This window comes from Aythya ferina (assembly GCF_964211825.1).
Source record: "Aythya ferina genome assembly, chromosome: 19".
In the NCBI taxonomy this organism is placed as follows: Eukaryota; Metazoa; Chordata; class Aves; order Anseriformes; family Anatidae; genus Aythya; species Aythya ferina.
Genome location: NC_140309.1, coordinates 8,692,268 through 8,718,150, shown reverse-complemented (window position 1 = coordinate 8,718,150; position 25,883 = coordinate 8,692,268). Strand labels below are relative to the sequence as shown.

Below are 25,883 nucleotides of genomic sequence, written 5' to 3'. Positions count from 1 at the left end.
GCGGCGGGAGGGCCGCCCGCTGCAGCGCCCCCCCGAGGCCCGCAGCCGCCTCACGGCACCCCCCGGCCCCCGACCCCCTTCAGGCCCCGACCCCCGTCAGGCACCGACCCCCCCAAACCCCAGCCCCCGACCCCCCCGTCAAGCCCCAGCTTCTTCTCCTCCCCCCCCCCGGTCTCACTGAGGTAAAAAAAGAACGAGAGGACGTTGCTGGGCGTCAAAATAGGTTTTATACAGGTTATTGGAGCTCGGTATACAGGTTTAAAAAACAAAACACACCAAAAAAAAAAAAAAAACAACACAAAAACACATAAAATAAACGAGGATGAGAGGCCCTGCTGTCCAGCCTCGCCTCGCAGGGCGGCTCTGCCTCAGGGAAGGGCCGCGCTGAGAGCCTCGTGCAGACAAATGAAGGCTGAAGGCACGGGTGAGACGTGTGGGGAAGCGGCTCCTCGCCCTCGGACGGACAGACGGACGGACAGAAGGCAAAGGGAGGCTGTGGGGGCTCCTCCTGCCCCGCCACCAGCAAGAGCCAGGCAGCCTGGTGGGGCCTGAGGCGTAGAAAAGGCTCCCGATTACAAAACGACCCGACCCAACCCAACCCCACTTGGCTTTAAAAGAGGCACTGAGCACGCTGCCCCCGGAGCTCACACACACCCCGTCCTGCCGAGACTTATTGCTAGTGGGACGAGGCAAGGCCAGCTCCATCCGGCGCCTGCTGCCGGAGAAAACGCTGCCCAAACAGAGCTCTCAGAGCCCTTTGAACAATCAACTTTAATATAAAACCCAACTGTGGCTCTTGTTAGAGCCCTCAGAAGCAGGGCCAGGGTGGAGATTTGGCAGCATTACTGCTGGTGTGCCACAGCCCAGCACCTGGGGAAAAGGCACAGCCAAGGACCAGACCCCACAGGAGCTGGGACCAAGCAGAACACAGCCATGGAGGGGCTCCTTCACAGCGCAGTGATGTGGGACAGGAGCATGGGGAATGCTCAGCCTCGTCCCAGCCCCCCACCCCAGCTCTCAGCACGTGCTTTTTGCCCCATAACACCCCCTGAAAGAGGGAAGAAGGCAGGCTGCAGTCCAAGCGTTATCCTCCTCCTTCCAGGTAGCTGTAGAAAACCAGCAGCTAGCTGCCAAAATGATCAGCGAGGCTACAGACACAGTTCTGGAGGGGAAATCGACCACCAAGGGGTCCTTGCAAGATAAGGCTCAGCAGTCTCTGACATGGAAGCTGCTGCTCTGCTCCTCCAGAGGAGCCCCTGTCATACGTTTGGGTGCAAACACACTCCGGAGACACCCCGTGCAGGTTAACGAGCAGAGCTCCCTGGGCTGGGGGAGAACAGGAGGAAATCAGGTTAAAGTGTACGTCCAAGGAGTTGCTGCAGTGCTCAGCTCCTGCACCCCAGAGAGAATTAAAAAAAAAAAAAAAAAAAAAAGAACCAGCAGCAAGAAAATAAGTGCCTATACTCTAACCCCAGACTTCTGCCCAGAAAGCACAAGAACTTCAGAAACTTATAGATAAAGGCTTTGGAAATCAATGTTTCAGGCATCGTGCCCTTCTGGGCATTCCTTCTATTCCCCACAAATCCAGGGCATCTTGAGGATGCGCAGTGCGGCTCCTCTTCCCACCTTCCTGCCAAGTGCTACAGAACAAAAGTTGGCTGCTTTTCCCTTCTTCTGCACAGGTCTTCAGCCCTTCCTCACGCCTTGCACCAGGCCCCCGCAGCAGCAGACACTGCAGACACACAAGCAGGTGGAGCTCTTGCTACACACTTCAGGGACACTGGAGCAGCAGAACAGAGCCAGGCCAGCAGGCTAATTTGGTGCCTGCCATCGCCAGAGCTTGACGAGAGGTGTTCAAAGCACTCTGATCACTAAATGGTATTAGCTGGACAATGACAAGTCAGGCCACGGGCACCCCTATGGCCACTCTCTGCTGTTCCCATAATGCTCCAAGCAGTGGCCAGGTTTCACTGTTTCCACCTGAATAGAGGTGGACTTGAGCAAAAGTGGAGTCAATTATTAGTTATTTTCTACAGCATCCACCACAACCAGTTTATCCATCTGCTCAGAACAATCTCCAGTTGCGCTTTCAGACACTGTGCTGCTGTAACACTAAGATGAGACTCCAAAAGCCAAGTCCACACAAATGAGAAACAACCAGGGGTGATGGGGACAGAATTTTTCTTCCCCAGAAGTCAGGAACAGCAGTTCTTCAGAGCTGGCAAGCTGTTGAACTTGGTCAAAGTTCACTGAAGCTCTGACATTTGCTCCTTTCTCCAGTTCACGTGAAGAATGGATGTCATCTCCCCCAGCTTTTAGCCAAGACCCTGCTTGGAACTAGCAATGCATTACAGAATCTCCACAACCACTGCAGAGCAGAGCAGGCCACAGCATCTCAAGGCAGGGAAAAGCTCTGAGAGAGCAGCTGAGAACCAGGTACAGTCCATTTCTAAGGGCTGCTCTGCAGAACGTGGAGTCAGTGATGGATCTGGCTTCCACCATGTACAGAGTAAGAAAAATGAAATCAAAACAGGTAGAGAAACCACTTTGGAGTGTTGTAACTATGACCCCATGCAGGTCTTGGGGCACTTCCCCACCATCTGCTCACTGTTTTGAGATGTTGGGGAAGTGCTAGGAACTCTGCTGGCCACCCTGTTAAGTTACCTTTCAAACAATGTGATGTGAAAACATCCAAACCTTGACCTAAAATCATAAGCCTTGTCCTTAACCCAAACACAGCCCCTAACACCCACTGATTTGCACGTACGTAGGAACAGAGCAAACAGCAGAGGGAAGTCAGGAGCTGCCACCCACATTTCTGGAGGACACAATCCTGCAAGTTAATGTTTCAAAACTGAACCACAGGGATCCCCCCCCCCCCCAATGGGGCTGGTCCATGGGAACCTCCTTTCCTGTCTGGGAGGTGTCAGTGTTTGCTGGAGTATAATGTTTCTTCTTCAGTGTCTGTTTCATCCTGGAATTCGTGGCTCAAAAGGGATTTCTTTGAGCCAGTGGACATCATGCGGATTTCGTCCTCATAATCGTCATGGTGCTGTCGGAGGCGGTGGAAGCCGTCTTTGTGTCTGTTGGACTTGATTGAGCAGACACACCAGATGATACAGGCAGTGAGGACCAAAGCAGACATGCTTGCACCTGCCAGAGAGAGGGTGTTAAAGTTAATTCTATGTTCCCCAACCCAGAAGCTTCTAGGTTTCTCACATTCTCTCTTCCCTCCTACAAATACAGCCATTTTCCTCACTTCTGTGGCCTAGGAGGAAGGAGCATGGACACAGTAAAGATGCACCATGCAAGAGAGGTGCTTTCAGAGCACTAAAATCCCTTAGTACATCACTGTCAATCCACCCACAGAAACCTTAGGGAAGACACAAGATCTGCAAGGTCCCAGCTCTACGCACAAACAGGCTCCTCACATTCCAGTCATCTCTAGCCCCACCCAGGCCCCTGCAATACTCTCCCCCCCTTCCTTTCTCCCTTCCTCTTATCTGCTAGCCCAGCACCACTAGATCCAAGGCATGTTGGACCAGTCCGCAAGGACAAGCTTATGTTCAGAAGGGAAAGCAGGAGGTGACTTTCCAGTTCAGTGAAAAGAGAAGAGTCACAATCAGGATGAACCAGCCCAGAAAGCAGGGCTGGAGGCTGTGACTGCAACTATCACTTTACCTGCAACAGTTACAACCAGCTCTCGAGGCAGACCAAATATCCTGTTTTCCATGTCAAATACAATGAACACAGAGCTGGGTGCATCGTGGCGTACCAAGACCTGGAGAGAGAGAGAGATGTGAGAGTTCAGAACATCTCAGACCTTACATCCCTGTTAGGTGTCCAGAGAAAAGAAGTATTTGCCAATCAGGGCAGAACCAGGCAGATGTCGTCAGAGACAAATGTGATGTAGGGAAAAGCTACCACCCAAAACAATTCTGGCACGCTGGGAAATTCTTCTTCATCCATTATAACAAGGTATAAAAGACAACATGGGCACGCAACCAGCAGCTAAACACAGCCAACAAGGGAGATCCCAAGTATGAGCAGTGCCCTCACAGGACAAGGAGGGGAGAGAAGATCTCTGATCAAGGCACATACCTTCATATGCTTCTGTTGGTACCCATCCGCTATCGCATTGATGTTATGCAAACCAGGAGCCAACAGCACATGGAAATAGCCACCTTCTTTAGTGTAAACCCTCAAGCCTTCATTAAGGACAATGGTAGCTTTAGAAATTGCCTTGCCACTCTTGTCCTGGACAAATCCGTGGACTCCCTTATGAACCTGAAGTAAAGCATTTCAAACATTTCACGTTCAGATCCAAGAGTATGGCTTATTTGTTACCTAAAACAGGACTTAATCTTCCTCTCAAAATACAGCACTTTCCTAATGCCCTCCCCCTTAAGAAATAAGACCACACAATATCGTGAGGACTGCTCATCCCAGCAGAAGGCAGTTTACATGTCAACACATTTCCTGGTCACTCACTGCCTCTTTTCAATCCATTCCTCACACAGTCCACATTAGTCTCTAATTAACACAGCACCAATAAAAACACAAGCAGTCTCCACACTGCTTTCTTCCTCTCCCCTTCCTCACCCATCATCCCACTGCCTTCAATCCTTGCCAGAATTTCTTCCCCCAGACTGTGGCTCACCTCCACAAGCATGCTAAGCAGAGACTTCCTGTGGTCTGCCCACAAGCCAGGGAGCTGCCCTGCGCTGGGGAAGTAACAGCAGCTGGTATAAACTGTAATCTCAGGACAATGACCAAACGTAACACTGAAATCCTGTGGAGAAAAACAAAAGAAAAAAAAAATCCCACACAATTAAAAAAGGTGGTGCTTAGGTTTTCCAAAGCACAGCTAGAGGTGGCTAAGCTTTGCCCAGACAGCAGAACAAACACGCTTTTTAACGCTCATTTAAAGCTGTATCTGCAAAGATGGCAAGAGGTGTGCTGTGACAAGTTACCTTCATACTTCCCAGGTGACTGTGCCATTCAGAGCCACGGATCACACCCCCAGGAATATTCTCATCTGTGAGAGCAAGAATACAGCTATCAGACATACCTGCTCCTAGCAGAGTCTTGCACAAGCTGGGGTTAAAGGCTTGAACCAAACATACCTGACTTATTTGGACAGCCTGGCTGGCCCAAATGCATCAATGGATGGTTGTTTGCATACACAGATGCCAAATGCTTCAGCGTTTCTTTGTTCTCCACTATAAACAGAAAGATGAGACATTGGGAGTGCAACTCCTATTCACTGGGGGAGCAGATTCTTATTCTACCCCCCCCACACACACACAATCCCGTACTAAACAGTCACACGCATTGTTTCATGGGGATTCCAGATATCCTCTGACATTGAGCGGTGGCAACATAAGCAGGCCTTATATTGGTTTTGGCAAAGGAAAAGCTGGTATACTGTTGTAAAAACGGAAATAATAATAAATCTTTCAATCCCTAGCTAAATCCTGTGAGGATTTTCAGCTTTGTTTTACAGACTTTCAGTTATTCTCTAGAAACAAAGGGCTGAACATAAAGGAAGGCTACAGGACACCACCAGTGGGACAACTCCAGGAGGACAAGCTCTTAACACCGTGCAGTCACGGGGCTAGCCAGAGGCTAGCTGTGCATGCAGGACCTTGGAGGAGTCAGCCATACCTGTCTGTGCTGGCTTATCAAATGGGTAAGTGACAAGTAGAGATCCACCATCTAGTGCGACAGAGAGGCTGAAATCCTGCTTCAGTATCAAGTTCTCTATGATGGCTTTGGTCTCAGGCTCTCGTGTCCCTGAGTACCGGGAGTAATTGCCTGTAAATGAAAACAACAAATAGAAAAGGGAATTGACAACAGTTTCCTCTGCTATTTGAGAGGCCAGAAGCACGTACTTTCTTTATGGCTGAAACTGGCTGCTGCTTATTTTAAATACATTAGTTAGATTTCAGCAGATTGCACTTGCAACGTTAAGCACCTAGTCCACACTACCCATGGGTGGAATTCATCTGCAAAGCTAAACAAACAATACATCACTATTTCCCCAAGCTATTTACTTTTGTGATACAGAGGGTGTTTCATGGGTGTTTACTTTCTTTTACTGTCACTGAACTGCCACTATTGGAAGAAAGTACTTGGGGATGATCCCAGCCAAGCCTGGCCAGAGAGAACACTTCCTTTCCAGGAAGGGTGGGGATAGCATTAATACAGAGCTCTGCAGATACACCATGCTGTTAAATAGAAACCATGAGAGCGTGAAAAAAGGAGGCTGTTCCCAGGGAGCGTGAGTAGAGAATGTTTCTCAGAAACTTAGGGTTGAAAGAAATCAACTGACGGGAAAAAATATTAAATGTTGTCTGATCTCTGGGACTGTTCCTAAACAACTCTGCTTCATCAAGTCCTTTTCAAATAAAGGACTGCCAATTATCACCTGTAAGGAGTATTCAAGCTTTGGAAGCTTCCCAGCAGCTGTGCTCCCTCAACTCTGAGGCAGGAGTGCTGCTCTTTTTACAGGTGGACCCTGTAACCCAATGACTACACCCAACCCTACAGAGGCTAGCAGATTTCTACTGCAGCCTGCATTTCTACAGCGACACCACACATCAGCTTGCATTAGTTTGCCTTACTTGTGAAGTCTGTGTCCAGATCTCTGCCATGAGCATTAGCGTGGCCTATCTTCGAGGTGCAGCCTCTCTCCTGCGCTACCTCACGTCCATCTGGATTCAGGGAAGGCACGATCACAATCCGCGTCCGGTCAATCAGCTGAAAAAAGCAAGGGGAAACAGTACAAAAAGTACAATTAGTGGGCTTCGTTTTCTCTACACCTCATTTACCTTGCTCTTATCCTAGGACCAGCTGCTTGTATTGATTTCAGTGGTTCCCACTGGCCCCATGGATCTCACAAGACCTTCCCTTTGTGCATGGGGCCACTGCAAACTGCTAGCCAGTATTAACGAGACAAATCTCTCTCGACAAGAACTGTCTCCTTGGGATACAACTGGAGGGAGCCAAGACCATCATCCCCTCACCTTCGTAACAGCAGAGTTCTTCTTGTAGTTCATGCAAAGAAATTCTGCCAGTGCCAGGAGCAGCTCTGTACCGACGGGGGCGTTTCCATGAATACCAGCAACGAAGCGGATCTTGGGCTCCTCAGGCTCGGAGTGGTTGGGCTTGTTGGAGATCTCAAGGGACCAGATCTGACGGAACTCAACACTCTGACCCAGGCTGCCAAGAGATAAGAAACCAGAGCATCAGCTCAGGAACAGAGCCACTCCCCTAGCCTGGCCTTACAAGAAGTGCTGGTGCGGAAAGGAACTGCTGCCTAGACCACAAGTGACACACAAAACTCAGCCACATCACAGAAGAAGATTTGCAGCAGCACTGAACCACATCCACTATGAAGATCAGTCTGAGCAAACATCTGTGTGAAAAAGCACCCAGGTAGAGACACGCAGGACACCCAATGCTCCGTATTTCTCTATATAGACCACAACATCATTCGAAACGTGGAATGGCTAAATGCCTCTGTGCTTCCTGTGTGTTGTTTTTTTTTTTCCTGTTTTGTTTTTCCTCTCCTCCCTCCAATCAGTGCAGGATACATCTGGACATCAAACTAATTTAGAAAGCACCCAGTTTCAAGGACAAAAGCAGGCCTATTTCCAGTAGAAGTTGTTGCTACAGTCGTGCCTTTAAGTTAGCAAACTGAATGCAGGCAAAGCAGGGAACACAATCGGGGCTGATGCAACTGGAAGGACAATAGAGGCTACAGATCAGAAAGGCAGCCTTGGCACCAGCAGGGACAGCACATGAGCACATTGTGCCTGGTGACAACAAGCAATCAGGGTCCCGGGGACAAAGAGGCCGGATTTATGCCTTTTAAAATTGACAGAGGGTAAGTGCTGCAGGTCACAAAGGTGAGCAGAAGACAACAGACAGCTGGTCGCTTGCAGGAGGGCACAGACCTTGGCTTGGAGCACATTAACTCAAACACATCTCACGCTGTTAAGTTAAAATCTGAAGGCAGATAGTTTAAAAAGACACTAGATTTGATGATCCTCATGGGCCCCTTCCAACTCAAGATACTCTCTAAGACTTGTACGCCAAATTTGATCACTTTTGCTGGGAACTTTTTAGCAGGGTAACTGGCATAAAGGATTTGGAAAAGGGAGGAAATAGAAAACAAGAATGAAATATTTGCAGGTACCTGGGGTATCAATGCTAGGAATACCACCAGTCCCAGGCAGCTGGGTAGCTGACAGCCCCCCAAGGTTTAAGTCAGTAAAATGAGGTCTCGGGAAAAACACGGGGGCCCTGCCAATGTTCTGCCACCATGTCCTTAACCCTGGGGCTCCTCTGAACTCAGGCACCACAGGGATGAGCAGAAACAAGCTCCCCACCTCTGGGCTGCACTCACAGCTCATCATTTCACTACTTCCCTGCCTCAGGGAGGAGCTGAGCATTGCTGCTTTGAGCTTTCACCTGGTGAGATTTGTGATGTGCGGGTAGTTCAGATAGAGGCCTCGGAGGAACTCAGAGAGGTCCTTGTAGGGGCGGTATCGGTAAGGAGAGACTTTCCCCGAGGAGGCAAGCAGAAGGCGCTCCAGGCCGTTTTCAGCAGACAGATCTTTGATCAGAGTCTCAAACTCCTTCTCGTTGGGGTCGCTGGTGTCTGGGGTGTTCAGGACCGGCACCTTCCCCTCCTCCACTTTGGCGTCTGTCCGTGAAAGAGTGAAGTTGACCTGCACCCCACCTTTGCTGTCGACTTCCACCGTTTTAGTGACTGGATCATACCTGCCCGGGAAGAGAAGGCACAAGGAGATGTCAGGGGCTGAAGCTTCACACACCAAGCCCCCCCTTCCTGACTAGGCACTCAATACAAGACTGCTCTCTAGCCAAATGAAGCATGCAGCATAAAAGCAAGCAGCAAAAACACTTCAAAAAGGGACAGAGAAGTAGCAGGAGGACAGGGAGCAGCTCAGGGCCCTGCATGGCACTGAGCTGCGTTTGGCTCAGGTGTTGCAGGGTTACGTGGCAGACTGGCAGGACAAGAAGTCAGGCAGCTTTAACCCAAAGAGCAACAAGGCTTTGGCAGCAGTTGAAGTAATTTTTGCGGGCAGCTGCCTGCATGAGAATTTCCCCTGAAGACATCAGGTTATCGACTACTTCACCGCACCACCTCCAAACAAGGGAAGGTTTGTACTCTGCACTGTCACCAGATTAACAGTCCCTGACACCGGAGTAGCACGACTTCATTAACTCTTGACTGGGAAAATCAGGAGCGCGCTGTGGCAATCGTGCAGCTGTTTGGTCCCCGTGCCGTGGCTTGCTCACCCTCGGGCAGATGCTGTGACTTTGTACGTCCCCTGGACCAAGAGGCGCCAGTAGTCCCCGTCTTTGTAGGTGGTCACGGGGTGGTTGATGTCGGCGACGCTGATGGTGGCGTTGAGAATGCCCCTTCCATCCGTGGCATCCAGCACAAATCCCCAGATGCCGCGGTGAACCTGAGCACAGACCCGGAGCCCTGCTCAGAGCCAGCAACCTTGCCCCCAACCCCACACACCACGGCGAGAGCGCTGACACCCAGACCCCACCAGCTTCCTGGGAGGCTCCGCGTTTCCAGAGGATCAGCACGTCCCAAAAGGGCTCAGGTTAAGCCCGCCAGCAGCTGGCATGGACAAAGATCACCCGAGTACAATGGGCAATTGTTTGGCTCGTGATGCCACCACAGTACGCTCTGCTCCACGCCTTTGTTTGCATGCCCCAGGTGCACTGCACTACCACCAACCCTGACCCAGCTGGAAATAGCACATAAAGGCCACTAGCCTAGGGAGAACTGAGGGATTGGTAAATAAAATGCCCACACCTGCATCACCTGGCTGCTGTTTCCATAAGGACTTTTTGGTGTGCTGAGGAGGGGAGAGGGGGAAGAGGCATGTTTGGATGGGAAGGATTTCTGTGGAACAGGTACTTAGCCTGGCCAGGAAGCAGCACTCAGTGTGCAGACCAACCTGTTTATTCTGGCACGACTAATCCAGACCCCAAGAGGCAGCTCACACATTTTCTTGGGCATCAAATTGGCTCACCTGTTTAATGAACTGGAGGAGAGATCTACGGTTCTGCTCCCAGTACTTCGGCAGCTCCTCTGCTTTGGGGTATTTCACACAGCCCAGCTCAATGGTCACTTCAAAGCAGTTTGTATTTAAGTAATTCCAGTCCTGCATCCCACCTACAACAGGAATGTAGAAAAAAGTTTTGACAAGGTCTCCTGAAGGCAGAGTTGAGCCCCAGCTCAAAAAAAGATTAAGAAATCAGATACTAGAGAAAGATGAAATCCTAACTACAGCATGCATTTTATACTGAAGTGAAAAGGGTTTTACACGGGGCAAGATTCATGCTTCAAGGGGACGTCAAAATAGCAGACTGATAATCAACCTTCTTGTAAATGCCTTTCATACTGCTGGCTAGCCAGAAATACTACACTATAAATTCCTTCCCTCCAGAATGATTTAATCTGGGTACATTATTGAAGAGGCTACGAAAGAAACTCAAATTCCTGCAATCTGGACTGACCAACGCAGAGTTTGTGATGACCAGATTAAATTCTTTAAGCTGCACATGCATTAACTTGGAGATAATCGAGAGACTAAAGGTTGACTTTACCTGGAACGTTGTACCACTGGGCCCCGTTCGTGATGCCATGTGGAAAGTACTCTGTGGGGTACAAATCCTTACAAGGGCTTCCCTGATACATCTTTTTGTTTTCCTGAAACAAAAGATGTGACACGTGGAGCTCAGTCTGTACTCTATAGCCCTTCCTGGCCCACATACAGCATTTTCTACCACCCTTCAGCTCACTGCTGTGGGCCCCGTGCCTGCACGGAGCTCTCCTCCTACAGTGCCTGCAGGCAGAGCACACCGGCCATCCCCACATGGGAAGAGCCTCCCACAGGACCCTCCTGCTGTGACCCAAGGAGTCTGCAACATGTGGGTGCCTGCTCAAAGGGCTCATGACAGCATCAGGAATTACCCTAGCAGGATGAGCTGTTTTCCCATTAGAGCTTTACCTTGGAGTAGGAAAGTGCCAGCTGCTGAAACACAGCATCGTCTGGGGATTTACTGTATATGGCTATTCCTTGTTCATCGTCATCAAAGGGGTAATTAACCACCAGAGAACCTGCAGGGGAGACAAGATTTGACTTGAACTTGCAAGCTTTTCAACTGATCCCTCAGCCTAAGAGAGGGAGTTGTTCTTTTCCTCCAAACACACAGCGGCCTTGGCCCAACTGCCGTAGCTTTTCAGCCCTCTGGAATTTATGGCAGGCAGATTATAACATCTCTGGCTTTTCCTAGGCAAGCTGCACTGTGGGAACCCAGATACCACCGCTGCTGGAGAACTGCCAGCTCTTACCCACGCAGGGTACCTCTGCACGACAAAATGAAGCGTGCTAGCACAAAGCAACCACCTGCAAGTTACCACAGCTACAACAAACAGTCTGGGGAATCAGGGAATAAGCTGTAAGACAGACACTTAATTTAGATCACGCTAAAAAGATAATTAAATTACAGCAAATTTCATAGTTCCGCCATGCAATTCGTGACAGGGAACCCTCAGGATTACATCTCCTTCCCTCCAATTTATAAATACTACGAAGCCTCCAGCAGCCACAGCATTACCACATTCACCAAACCAGCTGCTGAGCAGCTGCTGACACGAAAGGCCATCCCACCTGCCCCATCCTGTAGCAGGCAGTGTGCTAGCTACTGCCCAGTGCTTGTGCTCCCTTCAGAGAAGCAGGTGTGATCCTCCCAGCAGGCTCTTCAGCTCCCTACAAACATGCTTGGGGAAGTGGCTTTCAGCCTGTTCCCAGCTTCTGATCCAGCCTCCAGCAGTATGAACTCCAACCTACTAATAATAGATTTGGTTTACCCTTTTTTTTTTTTTTTCTCCCTATAGGTCCTCTGGAAACAGCCTCATCCCTGGTGCAGGAACCTGGCTGCCTTTTCTCCTGCCATGCTCACAGACACTTAGGTCTGTGAGCTCTCTGCTGGGTCTCCTCTGTTTAGGCCTTGATCGCAGTGGATATATCCCTACAAACCCCATCCCTCAAACCTCAGTGCTGAGGAAGGAGCCTGGCTGGCTGACATACCTCCATGCAGGTTTGCTGAAAGCACAAACGGGTAAGTCTTCAACCAGCTCATGACAGCAAGAGTTTCTGGCTGCGGAGGGTCTGTCACCTGGAAGAACTGATCTGGGAAGTTCCGGTTCAGGTCGTAGTTGTTGCTGTTATTTCTGCCAACGGTGCCTCCTCTGTCTCCTGAAAATGAAACACACGTTCAGCCTTGTGCCCCATACAAGTTCCCTTTTCACTATGGAGGTTGTGTCCTTTTGCTGAAGATCTTCACACTACCAATTAGCAAAAAAGGGCAGAGAGCACAACAAAGCTGGCTTCCTGCAGCCCACAGTGACAGGACACCCACGCTTTCCTCCAGTGAGAGTGCCCGAAGGTGTCCAGGGGCCGTTTCAACAGCTCTCGGTGCCAGCCAGGCCACAGCTAGCAGGAAGGCAGCGAACCATGAACAATCCCAGCAGCTGGGTGTCACGACCACAGAAACCTCAGAGCCCACCTTCTCAAACCAGCTGGACGTGTTCTCTGTTAAACCCACGTAGAGCTCTAATTCCAGAAAACTGTTCTGGACAGGCTTTGTTCTGTCAGTCTGCAAAAGCCATGCAGTTTTAAGGACTTCCCTGAACGTTTTTGCCAATTTCCACATCACGATAAAAGTCTGTATTATCCTTGGACAAGTGCTCTGCAGACTGCCTGGCTCCCACATCACATGTTGTAAGAGCACGGACCAAAGCACAGCAAGTATGAGCTGTGTCAAAGGAATGTCTTTATTTCTAATAACCCTTGGGATAGCCACAAACCATAAGGGGACCCAAACAGGGGTAGCATATAGCATTGCTGAAGCGGAAGAGCTCTTTCCAACCACTTCAAGAAGCAGCCAACCACCCACTTCCTGCAGCGTGGGGTCTGCCCACTCATTCCACAGCACACCCCAAGTCCCTTCCCATCCTCCCCGGGCTGAAAGCACTTCTGAGAAACCTCGCTGGAGCACAAGAGCAGAAGCACCACGAGCCCCAACTCTTGTTCTCAGACCTAAACCCCCCGTATGTCTTTCAGCACAGGCAGCACTACCTTCCTGGGACTTCTCGTAGCCATCTGGGTTCATGGATGGCATGATGTGGATCCGCGTGCTCTGGACCAAGTCAGTCACTTCGGGATCTGTGCCGAAGTTCTTGCAGAGGTACTCGATGAGGTTCAGGAGCAGCTCTCGCCCCACAACTTCATTCCCATGCATGTTACCAATATACTTGAACTCTGGCTCACCTGCAAACACGCAGCCACGCCAAAGAGACAACAATAACCACTACAGTAACACTTGGAGACATTTCATCACCCTGAGCATTGCACGCTCAGGCCTTTCTGCAGGCTAGGGGGCATTTACTTCAAATACACCCTTCTGCAATCACACCACCAAGAAGGACAAACACTGCTGCAGGGAGAACCCTTGGTCCTTCTGTTCCCAGAGCCCCACCACCAATGCCGATGTCCCCAGGAATGCTCCTTAAATCACAGCAGTACCACCCATGGAGCCTGATCTTTCTAAAAAGCAAGCTGTGAGGAGGAACTCGGGTTCTCTTCAGACAGATTCCAACTCTATATCCCTTCCTGCCCTGCCCACGCACCAAAGCAAAGCGCCTGTCACTTGCGTTTGTGCCTTGCTAGGAAGGATTTCCAGCGTTACCTGCTTCATGGACGCCGGGGTTGTCCGAGATCTCCATGACATAGAGCTCCCGCAGCTCCACCGACTTGCCCACAGAGTAGAGGCGGGTGATGCTGGGGTACTCGTTGGCGTACCGCCGCAGGAAGATCTCCATGTCTGAGAAGTGATGGTGGCGAAAGTCCACGGGTTGGACTGCTCGGTGGAGAGAGGTTGTGGCCGGGGGCTCTGCCTGCGCAACAGAGGGCGTGAGGGTGGATGGAGGAGCAGGCGTCGCGGTGAACTGCGTGAGGTTAGGGTCTGGTGCCACCACGGTTGGCTGCAAGGAGAAATCCACTACTGTTGCATCTCCCTCCTTCACCTCAATGTTCTCTTTGGTCACTGGTGCGTAACTGTGGGGGAAAAAAAAAAGAGCTGGCTTCAGCAAGGAGGCTCTGCAGCCTCTCAACCTCCACTCCACGCTCTCCAGCTTCTTCCTCCCAGCCAGAAGGCAGTGGGATGTTGGACTAGGGGAGAGATTCACCAGCAAACAAGCTGATGGGGCTCATCCCACTGTCACCAGACCCAACTATGCTGCTGCCCTTGTGGTGTCAGAGGCACAAGTTCCTGTTTATGTGGAAGAAGCCACAGGTGCATCACAGGAGTAGCAAGTGGCAAGTGACACGTTTACACCCAGACTTGAGACAACACAGGCTCTTACTGGGACGACCCTACTCCTTTCTCTCCTTTTGCCCAGAATTAAGATGAGGTTGATATAAGCAATCAAAGCTAACAGAAGTGCTGTGCTCCCAGCAGTTCCCCACTGCAGGAGGGCATGGGGTGAACAAACACAGCTGCAGCTCTAACCCATCACAGAGTCCTTTACTGCTTCAGCTTCCAGCCAAGCCCCCTAAACACACACAAGATGCTCCTGGAGAAGAAATCACGTAAAGTAACACAAGCAGTCAGCAGCGCGGACACTGGCTGCCACAGAGACCTTACCCCATCACAACTGCGGTCACGTTGTAGGTCCCAGGCACGAGCAGCCGGTGGTAGTCACCGAATTTGCCCGCCGTGATGTTATGAGCGATGCTGGCAACGACAATGGTCGCGTTCTCCAGGCCAGCCCCAGTGATCGCATCCCTGACAAAGCCTTTCACACCGATGTGGACCTGAGGAGAACACCACAAGGGCCTGGTTGAAGACAGGTAACATCAGTGCAACCACATCCTCACCCCGCAATCCCCTCCCATCCCCAAACCAGCAGAGCAAGACAGCTGCCAGGCAGAGACAAGCTGAAAGTTCAGGCAGTGCTTGGCCAGACAGCAAGGACAGGAACTTCAGCATGCACTGGGAAGGCAGCAGCTTTTTGGAACTGATCCTCCCTAGCAAATCCTCTCATTCATCGGCATGGGCACACAACACTATGATCACAGCAGGGTTGCAGGCCATACTGAGGGACCCAGTGCAGCTGTCTCCCTTCCCAGCCTAAACTGTCCCCTACCCAACCCACACGTGTTAAAAGCCTGGAGGACGGATCTGTGAGCCAAGGTCTGAGCTGTGTGGCTTGGTGCCTTTGAAGACCTGAGACTGAAGGCACCGAGGCCATCCAGGTACTCTGCATTACGTAGCAACATCTGCATTTCTCAGCCTCTCTGCATCCCACTGCGCCCCACGAGGCCCCTCTCAGAGGGAGCTCTGTTGTCACTGAGGATGTGGGAACTTGTGGCAGAACCACAGAGATAAACAGCAGCTTTGTAGCCTCTGACCTACACGCAGCAACTGCAGCAGCTGCGTTACTGCATGCAGCGAACCAAGCTACAGGAGCATCTGAGCTCAGTGCTCTCAGCCCACCGGGGACGCGGGGCTGTCCCAGATGTTGCCCCCACACCCTGCCTCAGCCCCCACTACCTTCTCAATGAAAGTAAGGAGAGACTCCCGGTTGTTTTCCCACTCCTGCTGCAGCTCGGAGGTCGGTGGGTATTTGCAGCAGGACAGCTCCAAGGTGATCTCAAAGCAGTTGGCCCACACGTAGTTGTAGTCCTGCATCCCACCTGAGGAAGTTAGGCAGAGACACGTCAGGAGAGCAGTGCACGGACATCCAGCCCCACCCCAGGATCCACATTCTGCCTGCCATTCAGCCCCCTGGGGCACGTCGCCAAGCTGCTGCCGGAGCCCCAGAGCCAACAACCTGAGCAGAAAAGTCAGATCAGATCCTGGTGAAAGCCTGTGCTGGGGCAGACAGAGCCCTCTTTCTCCCAGTGACCACCACACTGGGCCATTCAGATCAGCTGCAGGCCATCCCTTTGGCCTTACTGCTGCCAGCTGAACTCAGGAGCCCAGCACTTCGTGGGTTCATTCCACAGCAAAGACATCTGCCAGACACAACCTTCGTATTACCTGCATTTCCCAGAAATCACATTCAAGGACCACACAGCTGTTCTCCCAAAAACTCTCAGCGAGACTAGAGGCAGCAACAACCTTTCCTCACCCCTGAGGACTGCCCTGACCCTGCAACGGCCGGGTCCTGCATGAGCAGACCAGGACACAGACTTGTTCACCTCTTCCCCGAGCTCTGGGGCCATGTCACCAGCCTCCTGCCCCATTTCCTCTTGAAGGCAGCAGTCTCAAGTAATTTAAGCAATGTTGCAGCACCTGGGGACAGCTTGATCACTTGCTGTTAAGAGTACCAGAAAACAGGAGTGCACAGAGCTTTTTTTTTTCCACAGTATTAACCTTATCTGCTTATTCTTGCCTTTCAGGGAAACCACAGGTACTGCTGCAAATAAAAAAATGTCACCTTGTCCTAGCAAGTGCCGTGCCCTCATTTACTGAAGGTTACGTTCAGCCCTCAGCAAGCAAATCTGTTTTGTGAGCAGGGATGAATCACGTACCAGCAGGACTCCAGGTCCCCAGGTATCAGCACCCACGATCTGGAGCTCGTACCCCAGCACGCTGCTGAAGGCTGCAAACACTCAACCCTCCAAACATTCCTGGGAGCTTTCGATAGCAAAAACCCCCGCAAGCCTGAGAAACAGGTTCCAGTCACCCCGACAAACCCCGGCACGTGACTGCGGCCACACAAGAAGATCATTCCCACAGCAAATCAGGCGGCTGTGTCCATGTGGAAGAGGCACACTGCTCCGAATTTACACATCCTGCTGACATCCCCTGGGTCACACAACCTCCTACAAACACAATCCGGGCAGGCTGGCATGCCACAGCCTTGGCCACCGCAGCCCAGCTGGCTCCATCCCAAGCACACAGCGACCCCAGGACGACGCAGCAGCCACCCAGCTCCCACCACGGCCAAGAGACACGGCTCAGCCTCTCGGATCTCCTGCGAGCCTGCTGGGGAGGGACCAGGAGGCTTTCATCACAGCAAATCCAGTGCAAAGAGAGCACTGCACCTCATGCACGGGCTGAGATTCAGTCGGGAAAGGGACTTCTCTGTCCTGCACGAGGGGCCAGGGAGTGCCTGAGGACTTTACAAGTCTGGAGCTCAGTCCACGAGGTTGCAGAAACAAGGGCTGTGAATCTGATATGTACTCAATTCTACTCGGCTCCTATTACCAGGCTCAGGAAAGCAGTCCACAGCAGGCTGCTCTCTCGCCAGCAAACGCCACGCAGAGTGAAACAATTTGCCAGCCTGCAACCATCTGCTCCTAGCAGGACGCTAATGCATTTGAAAACATCCATACATAAACCAGAGCCATTAAGCAGCAGATTTAGGGCTTCAACTGCCATTCAAGTAAATTTAGGACAGATGCTCACCCATAATAGAGCAGCAACAGACTAAATTAGCGCTTGGTACATCAATTTTGGTAAAAACATCTCTTGGAGAAAGTAGTCCAATACATGCTCAAAAATTTGGACTGCATCCACTGCACATATTTGGCCTTCACACGGCCCCGTTGCGGAGCAGGACGGTTATTTTTACAGCATATGGAATCACGTAGTTTTCCAAATCCCAGCTGCACAGCCTCTCCTGCCTAGGCGGGAGATCTGGAGGCGTACAGAGACCTGTACAGGGCCGAGCAGGAGCAGAGCTCTAGGCTCAAGGAACTGAGCAGGAAAGGCACACCCAGGGTAGAGGCTGTCAGACTGAAGTGTTTACATTCTACCTGTTCGGGTGTTACCTTGGATAATTCCTCATATTTAATCCAAATATTTTTCATCACAGGTTCTTTTAGGCCTTTTAAAGCTTCAGCTCCCAGACTGGACCTGACCCCTCACTCCCAGTGCAGGATTGGGCCTGCCCAGCACAAGCCTCTCCCCTGCTCTGTCCCAAACCTCAAGCATCAGGACTGCACTTCAGCAAGGATCCCAGACCTCCTGCAGCATGAGAGCTACGGAGATCACACTGCCAGGCATGCCTCTGCTCCCTGCCAAGCCCCACAGCAGGCAGACAGGCGGGAGAATGCTGCTCTCGAGTCAAGCCCGGAGCTCCAGATACTGTAAATACACCAGATGCCAGGAGAAGCCTTTCGGGCCAGCCTGGAAGGCCTCCATTTTCCAAGTGCACCGTGCAAAAATCTCTCTAATTCCAGCTGTCGCTGGAGCAGACATGAACAGATAAGAGACCTGCAGCTAAGTCACAGCAGAGAAACGCTCCTGTTGGCTCTGCAGAGAGAGCAGATGGCACAAAGCAAGCTAGAGACACGATCAAAACACAGCACAAGTTGCTTACCCTAGCACAGAACCGATTGTCTTGAAGCACGAGAGCAGCGTAAGCAATCAGCAGCAGCCCCAACAAGGCGGAAGAAGGTTTTGGTCCAGTAGTCTGCGGTCATTAAAACTCAGAGGGGGTGAGGTCCCAGCCTCCAGCAGCACAGCCCTGCAGCCTCCCGGGGCTCTCAGGGAGGAGGGCAGCGTCTTCCCAGGTCAGCCCAGGAGCTGCAGCACAGCAGCACTGCTCGGCGGCTCGTGGGAGATGGGAAGAGAGGCATCAGGCCCCCGAACCATCAAGCCAATCCTTGTCTCAAGGAAAGAAAAATTAACAGGAGGAATTTCACGAAGACTCCAAGTGCACAGAAATTGAAGGCTGCTATCTAGCACAGCTCACGCTGCGCAGCTGCCTTCTGCCATGCCCAGGAACCCACAGCAGTGCTGCCACAAACCAGCATGGGAAATATCATTTAGGAAAGGACTGCAAGTCAAGAAAAGGCCTCCCAAGGCTGCCCGCAAAATACCCTATTCAATGTTACACTGAATTCACTTTCTGAATTGGGCTCTTTAGGAAATAAAGGCAAACGTCCACCCACAGGTGGTGTTGTTGTTTGTTTGTTTTTTTTTAAATTCATGGCCTCTTCCATACAGCTGGCCTTTCTTCTTGCACTAAGCACCACCCGGCTCATAAACCAGCCGAAATTCCCAATTATTTTCTTGACCTGAACCGGCCACTCGGTGGTTAAACACGCTGGAGGTTAAAAGGAAGGAAGAGTGAGAGCGTGCACCACCGACATAGCCTCCGAGCAGCGTCCCCGGCATGGGCCTGCTTATCGGCAGCAGCTGGAACGCAGGAGCCAAACTGGGCCGTGAGGCAGGGAGCCACATTTCCCCGCAAACACTTGACCTTAAGAATGACTCCGATGGTTTCTCCTTGCCACCTCAGCCTGATACACACACCAGGTTGTCTGCAATCCCGAATGGAAGTTAATGGGGTCTGGCAGCGGCCTGCACCGGTGGCTCCAGGACAGCGACGCCCGCAGCAGTTGGCTTCCCGGCATGTTTGATTTCACAAGATAAGACGTGGCAGGAAAATTTCCACCTGTTGAAACAGTTTGTTCTCGTTTCTTTGTTTTTTTGCTGGCCGTTGTTCACGTGGAGCCTGCAGTCCTTCCCGGCACAACCTGATCCAGGAGCCACAGGCACTTGCCCTGCACCTCTCCCCATGTGCTCTGGTTGTCACTTCGAGCTCAGCCTGGCCCCAAGAGCTCCCACGAGGGCACCGGGACTTCCCCACCCTCATTTCACTGCAGATTGAAATTCTGCGGTCACCGGGGAAGGCCTCTTGGTCTGCGTACAATTGACTCTTTATCTGCTGCCCAAAATAACCGTTAATGCCTAAAACCTCGAAGCGACCCAGGAATTTCACCCAGCACCCAAACACACGCCCTGCCCTCTGCGCTGTCAGTTCAGCTATGCTCTTCCCTGGCTCTCAGCTCCTGTGGGTCACGCTTCTCAGCCTGGGACATGCTCCAAGGGCTGCCAGCACCCTCCTAACAGCAGCTAGATGGAAATTATGGCCTGGGGGAGAGACAGCACAGGTGCCAACCTCAGCACTACTCCCTTCCGGATTAGCGTCAGCACTTTCTCTATAATCTCTGCCTGTGAACCCCCCGCACCAACAGGACCGAGCCCGAGGTTGTGGTTTGTCACAGCCCCAGGGTTTGTTTCCGCAGAGGCTGAAAGCTGGAGGCTATCACACGGGGTGCAAACCGCAGCGATGGCAGCACCGAGCGAAGCGGTCTCCGGCCCACACCTTGCCGCTTCCTGCGGGGGGGAGGCAGCAAAGCCCGGCGGCTCCCACCAGCTGATGAGGCAAAGGCAGCCTGAGAGGCTCGCAGCAGGCACCAGCACACCTCCCGAGGGCAGGCTGGCACCAGCGGGTGCTTCACATTCGAGCAGGAGGGCCAAGAAGTGAACGTTGTGCTGTGAAGCGCTGCTCGCTCTGCGGGCAGGGGAGCAGAGGCCAAAAGCTCCCAGTGCACCGCACTCGTCCCAGTTTGGTGAAAAAGGCAAAACCCCGCAGAGCTGCAGCTGAAAACCCTCTCGACTGAGATGTTCTGGTGGCCGTTGTTATCGGCAAACAAGGCGGCACAGATCATCCAGGATATCCTGTTCCGTCGTAAGCAGCTGCACGAGGTTGCACAAACCTTCCTCGCGCCGGACTTTCCGCAGAAGCAAAGTGAACCTTGAGCCAGTAAACACCAGCAGCGGCGCGCTCAGCAGGGCGGGGGGAAGGAGACACGCTTTTCCCTTTTTGCTAACAGCTATCGTGTTTGAACGCTGCGTCTTGTTTGACCAGTGAAATCTTCAGGAGTGATTCAGCCGCTGCTGAAGTAAGGACTTCCTCTTCCAGCTTGGGTGCCATGTGCTCAGGCCCAGTAGTGGGGAGCTCTCCTCGCTTCCCAAGGAACACGGAGTCAGGGCTGATGGATGACTCAGCTCTGAAACCCACGGTTTGGAAAGACACCATCTTTCCAGAATTCGTTAGGATAAACCATGCTTGGCTGCTTTGCTTGCTCAGTGCTCCTGCCATCATCCCTCGGCCCTAGCGGGAGGGCAAGCAGAGCAGCCCGGACACAGCAAAGCAATGCAACTTCTCCATATCAATTATGCAAGATTTTTGTTTTGTCCTCACCACAGACGTTGCCTTGCTGGCTGGTGAGCCCGTGATTGTACAATTCTGCTGAGGGGGCGTGGAAATGGTAAAACTTCTTCTACTGACCCAGCCAAGATTTCTCTTCCCGCTAGCTCACGGAGTCCTTTCCACGAGAGCATCTCACTACAAACCGGCCTTTCAGTCTCAACACACAGAGCAGCCTGGTGCCAGGCCAGCCACTTCCACGCAGAAGCAGCCTGCCTGCTGATACTGCAGGTTATTTGCTCTCCTCACATCATCTCCAGACTGGATCTGGGATCCCTTCTAGGTCCTGCTGCAAGGAGGGGCAATCACTGCCTGTGCTGTCTCCCTCTGCACAGCTCTGACAGCAGAGCACTTCACAGACAAGTTCCTCGCCCCACTTCCAGGCAGAGGAGCTCGGTTAGCTCAGGCCACGCATTTACATCGTTCTACGGTTTTACAGCAGGCTATCTTATAAATCATTTACAAAACAGCAAGGTTAAAGGTTAAGAAAACCTCGCAGAAGATTGACATTGGTTTCAGTTTAATACTGTTTGGATTTGCAGTGCGTTGGCAAGTTTCCCCTTTCCTGTATCATCATGAAAACTTATTAACTGTTTTGAGATCTTATGGCAGCTCATTTGTTAAACGGAGCCTCCTCCGTGCAGGATGCCTCCAGCACCGAGCGGGGTCAGGAAGAGCCCTCCAGTTCACTGGGATCTATTTCCTACAAACGTCTCCCCAACTGTGATTCACCAAACGCTCACTGGTGTGCCTGCGATGCCACTTCACGTCACTTCAAGCTGCTAGAACACATTCCAAGCTAAAAATACCCCTTCACCTACCATCCTCGCCTCGGTGACAAGCAGCACGGTTTTGGATATCACTCCTCGGTGGAAGCACGAAGCATTTCTAAGACTTTGGTGCGTGACCCAAACTGAGAGCGATTCACCAGCACAGCTTACCTTCCACATCGTACCACTGGGCACCGTTCGTGATGCCGTCTTGGAAGGTCTCCCCCTCCTCGCCGGGGCAGTTTGGTTTGCCAGTCCTCATGATGGGGTGATGTGAGGCGTAAGCTTTGGCCAAATATTTGAACACTTCGTCATCAGCTGATTTACTGTAGACTCCCGTGGGCCTGTGCGTGGGAGAGTCATCGTAGGGATAGCTTGCAACCACCGAGCCGCCGTGAAGATTGCCGGAGAGCAGGAACCTGGGGTTGGGAAGGAGAAGGAAAGGAGTTGTCACTGCAACACCGAGAGAGAAGCCAGCTACAGCCCTCCAACCAGACATCCTGCTGCCTTCCCACCCAAACCGAGCTCTCCACAGCCTCCACACCCTCTTTGGGATCAAGCAAGCAAAAAGGGCCCATGGGAAGAGCTGCCCATCCGCAAGTTTTGGAAGAGGAACCGCTCAGACCCTTCCGTGCAAGGAGAACTCCTGCTGAACTGCAGCTACACCAAGGTTACGTTACAGACACGCGCTCCTCCAGCCCTGAGGCCACTGTTTGACAAAATCTTTTTGTTAACAGTTTCCAAACTGTTCTGGGAGACAGAGCCCCTCACTTCAACGCCAGCCCCAACGCAGCACGCAGGATTGTTGGAGCATCTGAACAATGTCCAAGTGGGAGCACGTCGGGGACGTCAGATTTTTGCGATAAACCAACTGTCAGGACTGGTTTATTCACTCCCCAGACCGACATCTGGCAGTACTGGAGATGAAGTAAGTTTCTTCCTCCAGCCTAAGATGAAGCCCTCAAAGTCTGTGATAGACACAGCGCAATGTGCACAGCGCCTCGCTGAGCTCTGAGCGGTGCTTGATACGCACAACAGAACTGCCTTGCATAAATAAAATCTGGACGAGTGACAGAGCTGTTAAAATCTTGAAAAAACAAGTGCAGAAAGTACAACAGCACGGCATGCCCTACATCGCGCCTTAATTTGATCACGGGCACTCAAAGGAGTAATTGTCTCTATTCTCCTTCTTTTCACTAAATACAGCATGGAGGCAAAGAGAGCTTTTTTTGGCCAAACATGATTCGATTTCTGAGCAGAGGCAAAGTGACCCATACCTTTGCCTTGCTTAAAAAGGACACGTGAATTGCAACACTAACTTTTTTTTTTTTTTAATCAAACAGTTCTGTTTACCCACTCCCTTCAGTACCAGTGGCTACCTTGGTGTAACAAGTGGAACAGCAATGCCTGGTGCTGCCAGGCAAAGGGACGCACAAGGCGCTGTTTTCTTCATGTTTTGGCCTGGCTTGCATGAAAAGACAGCGCAAGGTATTTCCAAAATGACACCAACAACGTGCCCCTTGTAACAAGTTCTGAACTGAACCAAATCTGGAGGGCTCCTAACGCACGCTGGTGCCCAAGAGCTGTCCTAACAGATCCTTAGGACAAGCAAGTTACCGGAGCAGTTCACAAGTTCTAGAGCAACGATCCCGATGGGTGCTGCCATCTGCTAAGTTTCACTAAAGATAATTCCTCAGACAAATTTTGCTCTCCACAAAAACCAAGCACAGCCAACAGCCCCCAGCACACCGCGCTCAGCTTTCCTCTGTCCCTTTTTTGGGCAGGGCACAGAGCCTGTTGCAGCGCACTGCTCCCAGCCGATGGGACTCACGCTCTGGCTTTGCACAACCGTGCATGCTGCGCTCCGTGCTTCGGACACGGCACCCAACGAAGCTGGCAGAGCGAGCACAGTGCCAGCACCCAGGCCTGAAGGCTGCAGGGCCAGCCTCCCCAGCGCTGCCTCCCCAGCTCAGCAGCCTCCCAGCCCTCTCCCTCTTCCTCCAGGCAGGAAGGGAAGCACGAAGGGAGCACTGGGGGCACTGATGGCTTGGCCAAGCTGGAGAGGAGCATGCGAGCAGCATCCCCTATCCGAGGATAGTGATGCTGGGGGCTGCGGAGGCTGAGCCCAGGCAGGCAGGCACAGGGCAGGGGCAGCACCCTGCGGGCCAGGCAGCAGCAGGAGGAGGGCTCTGCCCCTCCTGGAGGTCTGAAGGACACCCGAGGAGAGCCCAGGGGGATTCCCTGCGGGCCACACTCACTTGTTGCGCCGCATCCAGGCGATGAGGGCTCGCACCTCGGGCACTGGCTCCAGGTCGGGCTGGGCGCTCCCAAACTGATCGGGGAAGCTGCGGTTGAGGTCCCGGCCGCGGCTGTTCTCCCGGCCCCCCGGCTCTCCTCCTCCTTCACCTCCTCCTCCTCCTCCTCCTCCTCCGCAGTCTCCCTCTCGGGCACGCTCGAAGCCGTCGGGGTTGAGGCTGGGCAGCAGGTACAGGTCGGTGGTGTTGAGCAGGCGGCCCAGCCGCTCGTCCCCTCCGGCCCAGCCCCGCACCAGCTCCTGGGCCAGGCGCAGCAGCAGCGGCCGGGCCAGGGGCTCGTCCCCGTGCATGTTCCCCACCAGCTTCACCTGCGGCCGGCCGGGCAGCGCCCCCCCCCCTGCTTCTTCCTCCCCCTCCTCCTCCTCATCCTCCTCCTCCTTTTTCTTCTTCTCCCCGTCCTGCCGGGCCTCGGGCAGCTCGGGCAGCCCGGCCGTCAGGCGCAGCACCCACAGCGGCCTCCCCTCCACCGAGCGGCCGATGCTGAAGAGCCGGGCCAGCCCCGGGGGGGCTTCGGCCACCAGGTCCCGCAGCGCCTGGCCCAGCTCGGCGGCGTGCAGGTACCGCAGCTCCCCCCCCACACCCCCACCCCCACCACCACCACCACCCCCTCCTCCGGCCGCCGCCGCCTCCGCTTTCTTGATATGAGCGGCGCGGAGAGGCTCCGGCAGCAGGCACACGGATAAAGCCGCCCAGAGCAGCGCCCGGTGCAGCCCCCGCGCTGCGCCCGCCATGGCCCCGCCGCCACCGCCCGGCCCGGCCCGGCCCCGACCCCAGCCCCGGCTCCGGAGCCGGGAGGAGGAGGTGGAAGAGGGGGGGCGGGGCCGAGGTGCTGTCGCTCCGCCCCTCCTGGCCAATGAGCGGGCGCCGATGGGGAGGGAGGGGAGGGGAAAAGGGGAGGCTGGCCAATGGGAAGGGGAGGGGAGAGGAGCGTCACGGAGAGGGGGCTCAGCGGCGCCCCCTGGTGGGAGGAGCGGGGAGGGTTGGGGGGGTTTTGAGGGATTTGGGGGTTTTTGTGGGTTTTGGGGGGTTTTTGGTTTTTTTGGGGGGTTCTGCGGCCTTTGGGCAACCCAAAAGGCCCCGCATGTGGCCGGCCAGCGCTGCCCCAGCCCCCAGCCCCGTGTGCTGCTGGAGCAGAGCCCCCCGGAGGTATCAAAGTGAAGGCAGGGAGCTGCAAACGGAGCCGAAGCCGAAGAGGAGGAGGAAGGTGCGGGGTGGCTGCCTGCCCTGGCACAACAATAAGGGGTTCAGGTGTGGCTCTGCTGCCTGGCTGCCCACAGGGGAGCACAGCTGGGGCTTGTCCTCGCTGCCCCCCGGCACCCAGCCCTGACCCCGGGGGGTTACGGGTCACCCAGCATGGTTAGGTGTTGTTACGGGCATCTCCGCACCCTCAGGTGTCATCACGGGCACCCCAGCACCATTAGGTGTCATTACTGGCATTGCAGCACGGTTACGTGTCGTTACAGGCACCCCAGCACCCACGGGTGTCGTGTACAGCGCTGCTGTGCCGCGGGCTATGGCAGAACAGTGCCAACAGGATACGTACCCGAGAGGCTTTATATAAATACCACTCTGGGGGTTCCGCCATTCAGATCTTCGCAGCTTCCTTTTGCCAGGGAGGCGAAATGACAAGGAATAACCAGCACAGTAACTTACTCTGCACAAAGC

The 25,883-nt window shown here is 53.1% G+C and overlaps 1 protein-coding gene across 2 annotated transcripts; it reads right to left on the bottom strand.

The window, feature by feature from the left end:
• Positions 1–208: 208 nt before the first annotated feature.
• Positions 209–25,883, bottom strand: CPD (carboxypeptidase D). Of its 2 annotated transcripts, XM_084493292.1 has the most exons (22): positions 25,762–25,883; positions 24,162–24,377; positions 22,075–22,322; positions 15,673–15,815; positions 14,764–14,933; positions 13,807–14,174; positions 13,197–13,388; positions 12,147–12,314; positions 11,064–11,173; positions 10,660–10,762; positions 10,083–10,225; positions 9,331–9,500; positions 8,479–8,790; positions 7,029–7,224; positions 6,627–6,762; positions 5,668–5,817; positions 5,127–5,222; positions 4,974–5,038; positions 4,661–4,792; positions 4,102–4,287; positions 3,682–3,781; positions 209–3,153 (listed from the first exon to the last, which is right to left on the bottom strand). In XM_084493292.1, exons 2-22 carry the CDS (start codon positions 24,173–24,175, stop codon positions 2,927–2,929), a joined length of 3,429 nt encoding a protein of 1,142 aa, XP_084349418.1. In that variant the 5' UTR covers positions 24,176–24,377; positions 25,762–25,883; the 3' UTR covers positions 209–2,926. The 2 variants fall into 2 exon arrangements, with proteins under 2 accessions (XP_084349418.1, XP_084349417.1); XM_084493291.1 differs by lacking the exon at positions 25,762–25,883 and having other exon boundaries at positions 24,162–24,964.

What these genes read in the sequence shown, in the direction of transcription:
- CPD (XM_084493291.1), bottom strand. Translation starts at nt 24,949, where the DNA reads ATGGCGGGCGCAGCGCGGGGGCTGCACCGGGCGCTGCTCTGGGCGGCT. An exon ending in CCAGTGGTACGATGTGGAAG is followed by an intron (nt 15,816 to 22,074) that starts GTAAGCTGTGCT and finishes TAACTTCCTCAG; the next exon opens with GTGGGATGCAGGACTACAAC. An exon ending in GTCACAGCATCTGCCCGAGG is followed by an intron (nt 8,791 to 9,330) that starts GTGAGCAAGCCA and finishes CTTCCCGGGCAG; the next exon opens with GTATGATCCAGTCACTAAAA.